Below are 8139 nucleotides of genomic sequence, written 5' to 3' on the forward strand. Positions count from 1 at the left end.
TTCTTAAGAGTTAGGTTGGATCCCAAAGGAAGACAGCCATGACACAAAAGGGTGAAATCAAGGGACAGAGGAAATTTGCCTAGTGCCTGGCTTGCTGGAGAGCAGATGCCAGGGTTGGAAATTCTCTGTGGAGTGAGACAGAGAGCTTGAGTCCAGCTGGTGGTGAGCACATCCAGCTCAGTGAAGGGAAACAGCAGAACACAAAAGGCCAGGATATAGAAAACAAGGTGCTCTGATTACTGCTGTAGGCCAGAGCACAAGCACAGTAGGATTTGTGGGAAATGGGAGTCTGAGGCTGGGAGCAGGGCTGGAGATAGGTGTGGAAGGCAAGGCGTTTGCAGCTCCTCTCAGTGAAGACCCTGAATCCAGAGCCCCTCTGCTATGCTTGGAGGCTGTCGGAGTAACCAGGGAAGCACATAAACATTGGATATCCAAGCATCTGGGACCCAGGCCTGAGAATTGAGGAACTGGGGCCATGGTCAGGACCTCCCCACAGATTATGCAGAACCCACATTTTCTCCTTACCCTGGCTCCCAGAGCAGACTGGTTGAGGGCAGCTGTAGTACAGGATCCCCAAGGGCAAACCTTGCAGAGCATGTAGCTCACCATGGAGGGTAGAGCTCACCTGCAGACTGCAGGAAATGGCCTCTTCCACCTGGGCAGAGGCTGAGAAGGAGACACAGGGAAAGGCAATGGGATTTCCATGTTGTTCCTTCTACTAGGCCTTGTCCCCAGTGGAATTCTACAGGAAATACTGGTCTCCAGTCCAGATGCCCTCACAAGGAGGCAGAATCACTGTGTGTGTGATTATGTAAGCATTATGCTATTGTGTGTGCTCCTAGAGGGTCTTACCTTGTTTTGTTAGGTTCTCTCCCACCAGGGCTGTTTCACAGGCTTTCTAACATTCTAGCACATGTGTGTCTGCTAATTCTGTAACTAGATCCACTCTCCCCTACTTCTCTCCTTTTTAATTTATATTCCCCTTTTCTTTTCTTTATTCTTCCTCCTCCCACACCTTGAGTATCCCCTCCCTCCCTCTCTTCTTCTTATGTGTAAATGTTCTCATTAAGGCCTTTCCCCCCACCCCATCCCACCTACCTCCTCCCTCCTCCTTTCTGATCCTAAATTAGAAAAATGTTGGAGAGTTTCTCAAACAAATTACAAGTTGTATGTTGGTGAATATTTGTTCTCTGGATATTGACATTACTGATGATTATTCTGTCTTCATAAAGCAGTGGTAAGAATTCAACCTCACAGAGAAGTTCTGCAACAAGACCCTAAAATTAACTCTCCATTAATCCTTAATAAAATATTTCAGCCCTACTATTATGCTTTAATTTCTTGTTATTCATCTCAAGACAACATCTTACGTGACTTTATATAACAAAGCAGGTATTTTCCCACTAATCATTACCAATTTTATGGTTGTATCCAGGCTGGTTATGTCTTTGTGATTATTTTTCTTTTATAAAATAAAAAATCAGGTACATTAAAATGATAAAATATATTTCATGAATGTAGCCTGTAGATGAAGTCATCCAGACAAAACAGAATGTAGGTTCTGCCCATTCCTGTGGGGCAGGAGGATGCCTATTTATCCTTTCAGTTCTGTTAGTGAGGACTAGAGACCTGTCCAATGCATGAGACATGAGGGGGCTCCTTAGTAATAGGCTAACATGACTGGTTCTGGCAGAATATATTGAGTCAAAAATTAGGATAAAATATTAAATGTACTGTAGTATAATAATTATGCAGACTGAAAGGTACACATCCAAATTAGGGTTTTTTTTACAAAAGAGAAGAGTGGAGGAAATTGCTATTACACAAAGTATAAGAACTCTTGAATTGCTTTATTTTTCCTTGCATTTCAATGATTTCTACTTTTTCCTAATGAATAAGCATTATATCTATGGCCAAGTCATTCATTTAAGTATAAAACATTTCCAGGCCAAAAATTTGATTGTTCCATCCTTCAATTGTAAAGAAAGTAGGAGTCAAGTAATTTATCTCTAACTTCCTAGTCAAAAAATCAAAGACAAAAAATGGAAATGAAATCTATGTAAATAGGCAAGGGTGGAGGGGTGAGGGCACACAGGTAATGGGGAAAAAAATAAGAACCAAGATACATCATGTACAGGTACAAACCCCCAGTGATAAATGTAAATGAATTGTATACCTAAAATGTACCAATAAAAGAACTAAAAACAAAAAGAATCATGATTGATCACTAAAATGTAAACATTATTTCTGACAAATTTATATAACTATGTGTCAATTTAAAAAGAAATCAAATGATGTTCAGCACAAACTTGGAGCATCACATGAGAAGATGAAGTGTATATGTTCTGCACGTGGGACTTCTAAGGAAAAAGGCAAAATCTTGTGCTCATTAAATTCTTGAACTTTTGTCCTTGCAATAGGGCCAAGAAATCTTCCCTGGAAATTGCTCCCCAAGGATAACCAAAGGCTGCAGTGTTCTGAATGCACAGTATATGAGGCTGACTGGGAGCAGTGGCACACACTGGTCTGTTTCCATTCACAGGTCCTCCCTCAGAGTCTTTCCAGAGGAAACATTGGGGTGACCTTTCCATCTGATCAAGACAAAATTTCTAGGGTGATACAATTTACCTCAGAATAAAAATATGAATGCAGAAAAGCATAAAGTACCCCTAGAAAAACAAACAAATTGCAATAATTTCCAGCTCACTATAAAGTTTCCTGTATTATTTCTGAAAATATTTTCCATTTGACAAATTTTAAACAGACAACATTGGAAGACAGTTTTTATGCAACTTTTGTGCACAGTAAGTATCATTCTGAGAACTGGAGGGGATTTTACTAGATAAAATAAAGGGAATTTTATAAAAACTGTAGGTATATATCATTTATACCTCAGCATAATAATGCTAAGATTTGCAGAAAAACATATATATCATTTGTGAAATCAAAGTATACAAGCAATGTACATATTATGAAAATATAATGTTGCCCCATGCTGCCCCTGAAACAGTGTGAAGGGCTCAAAGGTGGACAGTTGGCAGAGCTAAGTGGGTACCCTAATGTGTGGTGGCTGCTGCAGGGGGCTGCCATTGTTGGCTACTGTGATGCCAAATACATCAGGGCAGCCCAGGCTGGGGGCATCTTCCAGAACATTATGCCAGTAGAAGTAGACATGATTGTAGGAAAAGACCTGGAATGTTTCTTTACCAACTGTTTGACTTGGTGCAAGAAGTGTTCAGTGATCAGAAATAGTCTATATGTTGATGGTGACTGCACCATATGGACAAAGACATCCCGACAGTCAAGGTGGGGAGCCAACATACATTGTTGCATTGGGCCCAGCTTGTAGAGTCTTGGTATTTGTACTGGGAAAAGAAGGGGTCCATGGAGGCAGGTTAAATAAAAAGGCATACTCAATGGCAAAATACTTGAGAGACTCTGGGTTCTAGCTGCTACCCAGACTGCTAAGTATTAGGGGAAAACTGCTCTTAAACTTTCCTAGGTGTAAGCTTAAATCTTAATTCTGGAAACTTTATTAGCAATGCAGGGTGATGGGATATGAACCTGTGTCTACTTTGTATCCTTCTGTTTGTGGGGTAAGGTGTCTTTCTTTCTGCCCCCCCTCAAATAATTCTGTTCACTTTTGTTTTGTTTCCTTGTGTACTCTAGCATTGGTTATAGTCATGGGAAAGGAAGGTGTCCGCGGAGGCACACTTAACAAGAAAGCATATGAACTCACTTTATACCTGAGGAGGTCTAATGTGTAGGCAGCCTCTCCCCATCTACCTAGCAACAGTCTTCATCACCACCCCAATTCTGGTCACAGTGCTACCAGACTATAGATGGTAGCTAGTTTTCTTTACCTATTTTCTAATGTCATGATTCCTGTTTGCTCAATGGATCATTTGTATGTTAACCACTGTATGCAACCAACCTTTACCTGGCATCATAATTGCAGCACAGTAATGATTTGCATGACACCTTGAAATTAGGAGGAGGGGTCATGTCAAGTTGGGCATCACTTTGTCTTAGCAATTAATGGGATATTGATTACTAAAATAAGTTAATCTTAAGCAAGGTTCCAGTTGTACAATTTCTAATTGGATCAATTTTTTTTCAGCACTTTGAGCATTTACTTGGCTCATTTAATCTTCTTTTCGTAGCACATGGTTGGGAGGGAAAAGTGCATGCATCTTTCCTTTGCTCCTCTTTTCTCAACCCTTCCTTTGCATATAATGTATTTGGTTTGCTTCCATCCTCTTTTTTATTTAATGTAGTACCTGGTTTATTTAACCAATTAATGCCCCTTTTGCTGATGAGTTATTGAGAGCTGCAGTAGTTTGCTTTTAGTATTATGGTTGGACTATACATTCTTTCATAGCATCTGTAGGACATATGAAGAGTGCAACTAGAAAACAAGAGCAAAAGGCACTTCCTCCCATGACCTTGTAGTAACCATACTGATTGAATCCCCAGGGGCAAACCATCATTTCAACAGATCACATTTTTGTTCCTGTCTTTCTCTTTGCACACCAGCTCAACTCTTTAGTAAAATTACAAAGGCTATCATTCTGGACATTAGGTATCCCACCATTACCATCTGGAGTGTGTCCAGTTTCTTCTTCATAGGACCAATTTTTATTTGCAGGTTAAGATTTTATACAAAATTGCATTATTGTGGACTTGGATGTCTTGTGATGAATTTTTTTCATATGTATTCTGTGCCATACTATTGTTAAAATGAACTGCTGCTGTTGTAAGATGGATTTTAACTGACTTATTAAGGGTTTCTTTTGAATGGCACTACTTCAGGGACATTCTAGCATTTGCTTCTGTTGTTTGGGCCTTGTGGATAATGTACAGATTTTTAAAAAATCTTATTGCTGATTTGTCCATTTCTTTCCCTGCACTTTGTTACATAAGTGCTATAACCATTAAACACCTTGTATATAGACAGATGAAATAAATTTATTCCAAACCAAAAAAAAACATATTGTTAAGAAAATTGACTTTGAATGGACAAGTTAAAAAATATATTGTTACCAGTGCTGAAGGTCCACACTGCCTCTGGCTGCCTTAAAAATAGCGGGGAAATGTCATTTCAGTGAAAAGAAAAGGGTTAATTTACTTCACAGCAGAGACCGGAGCTTCTGATTCCCACAAATCTCTGTCTCTCTGTGTTAATTACTGCGAGGGCTTTCATGTCCAGGTGAATCAAAGCTCCCTGCCTCCCTTTTCCAAGTTAAAGCAGACCATGACTTCCTGGGGTGGTATCTGAATGTTCTTCTCAGGCAGTGATGGTATTTCTGAGACTGAGCAATAATTCTCTGTGCAGTCATTTGAGTGGGGACAGGAAGAGGACTCCTGCTCTCAGCCAAGGGAAGCAGGAGAAGAAGCCTATTTTTAAAAATAAAAAAGATTAAATATTAATTTTTTGTCTGTTACTATATCTTCAGGAATTTAATATTCACGTGACTCACCTAATTACCCAGACAGAAACTACTTTAATTAGTATAATGAGTCATTTTGAAAAAAAGGACAGTGAATAATATAACAAAAATGTTTTTTGACATGGTTAATTATATATTCTCATTCATAATTGGTAAAACAAGTACCAATCAGGAACACAGTATTGTAAGGCTCTTCTCTGAAGGCAAAATATCTCAGTAGCATCAATGGGAATATGTAACTGCTCTTTTTTACATAAGTAATCTCTGTGCCCTTTTTCTAAAGTTAAGGATATGGATAAGAGTCTTTATGATATAATATTTCCTGAGGATTGACTGTGTTAATAATGGAAAGAGTTTAGAATAGCATCAATTTCATGCTAAAAACGTGATTTAACCCTTCAATGTATCAGAAACACATGTCATTTTGTACCCATATCTATACACGGTGATTGTATTATTTCACTCTTCTTCACAATGGTTTTCATTAATTTCTGTGAAGGCTATGAAAAACACTGAGCAATTCACTTAAATAAAAATGTTTTTGGAGACAGGGTAATTATTAAACTTTATTATTCAACAGATAAGTGCAGAGGACACCATGGCTAGATGGAACTCGACCAGTGTGCCTGGCTTCATCCTCATGGGGCTGACAGACACTGCAGAGACACAACTGGTCCTCTCCATGCTCTTTCTCCTGATTTACCTGATCACAGTGCTGGGGAATGCAGGGATGATACTAATCATTCACCTGGATCCTCAGCTTCACACCCCCATGTACTTTTTTCTCACTCACCTGTCATTTCTTGACCTCAGCTACTCAAGTGTCATCACCCCTAAAACCTTACAGACCTTACTGACTTCCACCAAGAGCATCTCCTTCCTGTGCTGCTTCACCCAGATGTTCCTTTTTATAGTTTTTGTTGCTACGGAATGTTTTCTTCTCTCCTCCATGGCCTATGATCGCTATGTAGCTATCTGCAGCCCCCTGCAATACCCAGTCATTATGTCCACCAGACTGTGCCATGTCCTGCTCATTGGATCCTATGTTATTGGCTTTTTAGATTCCACTGTGATTGTGGTTTTCATGAGCCAACTGCACTTCTGCAACTCCAGTGTCATCCAGCACTTTTTCTGTGACACATCCCCAGTGTTAGCCCTGTCCTGCAATGACACTTCTGAGGTTGAAATCATTATATTCATTTGTGCTGGATCCAATTTAGTTCTGTCCCTCACCATCATATCTGGATCCTATGTGTCCATCCTCTCCACTGTCCTGAAAATTCATTCCACTGCTGGAAAGAAAAAAGCCTTCTCCACTTGTGTCTCCCATCTCCTGGGAGTCACCATCTTCTACAGCAGTACAATCTTTACTTACCTAAAACCAAAGACGTCCTACACCTTGGGAAGGGATCAGGTGGCTTCTGTGTTTTACACCATTGTGATCCCCATGCTGAATCCTCTCATTTACAGTCTCAGAAACAAAGAGGTGAAAAATGCTGCTGTTAGAGTCCTGCAGAAGAGAGTGGGTTCTAGATAAGTAAAATAACAGAGATGCTAGGCATGAACCCTTTTCCCCTTGTCTTTTTTCTAAAAAATACCTTGGTCTCATTCTAAATAAATTAAATCTTTTTTCCCCTTTCCAGCTGCTCTTTACTTAACAAGCATGATCTTGGATATTTTGAGACAGGTACTTACAAATTTATATTTTTATTTGTAGTCATCAATTAAGAGTTAAATCTACGGTGTAAAAAATCTGCCCTATTATGGAAAACTTTTATGCAATAAGTGAAAATTTATGTAATTTTATAAACTATATCAATCCTCAATTTTAAAATAATTTTATGATGAAAGATTTATTCATTTTAAATTTTTCATTCTGTTTATAGTGATTTTTCAGCAGCAAAATTTGGAGGAATTCCTTTCAAGTCAAGATTAGTGCATTTCAATTCTACATCTGGTGCTTCTCTAGAATTTGACAAACACTAATTCACTGAAATAATAAGGTCCTGTATGCCCACATGCATGATATATAATGATTCCATGTCTCTCCCATCAGAAAATGGACATAAAACTTTTCAGACAATAAAATAAGTGCTGGCCATTATCACAAGAAGGCTTGAAATCCTATAATATTTTGACCTTATAAACACTACATATTTCTGAATAGTGTTCCTTTATGTTTTACAAATCTCTTCTACTCAATTTAATTTACAAACTAACACACAGTTAAAACAATAGGGCAGCGGTTCCAACTTTAGGGTTAGGCAATATATTGAAGTAGAATTAAGTTATAGGGAAATGATATATATATATATATCTTAATGTTCAAGACAATTTAGAAAATGATGATTATATATAAAAGAGAATTACAAATCCACTGTTGCTTGTTTTGTACCTGTTTTTCTAAATCAATGGTTATTAATATATGTCTATATACATTTAACATAATTCTTGTCATTTCTTGTATAATCTTTGCCACTTTATTCACTTTAAAGTTTGCTATCTAATAAACTGTGAAATTAAAACATGTAAGATTACAATGTACTCAGCACATGAAAAAAATTACTACTTGCATTGCATATTGCTTTGTACTTGAAATGTACTGAATTTACCAATTTGAAAATCAGTGAGCAATCACAGCTGTTAGGTGTGTTCCTGTGAGCCATGTGGATACCAAACCTTTCATCAT

General features: G+C 38.2%; 1 protein-coding gene and 1 pseudogene across 1 annotated transcript; both read left to right on the forward strand.

The window, feature by feature from the left end:
• Positions 1-1169: 1169 nt before the first annotated feature.
• Positions 1170-3543, forward strand: LOC101701127 (profilin-2 pseudogene; annotated as a pseudogene).
• A 2505-nt stretch (positions 3544-6048) lies between these two features.
• Positions 6049-6987, forward strand: LOC101701488 (olfactory receptor 8H1). Its single transcript, XM_013067186.1, has one exon. It carries the CDS (start codon positions 6049-6051, stop codon positions 6985-6987), a length of 939 nt encoding a protein of 312 aa, XP_012922640.1.
• Positions 6988-8139: the final 1152 nt, after the last annotated feature.

The sequence above is a fragment of the Heterocephalus glaber genome, unplaced genomic scaffold (assembly GCF_053883595.1).
Source record: "Heterocephalus glaber isolate CG9 unplaced genomic scaffold, H.glaber_assembly_v1.0 deba00000896, whole genome shotgun sequence".
In the NCBI taxonomy this organism is placed as follows: Eukaryota; Metazoa; Chordata; class Mammalia; order Rodentia; family Bathyergidae; genus Heterocephalus; species Heterocephalus glaber.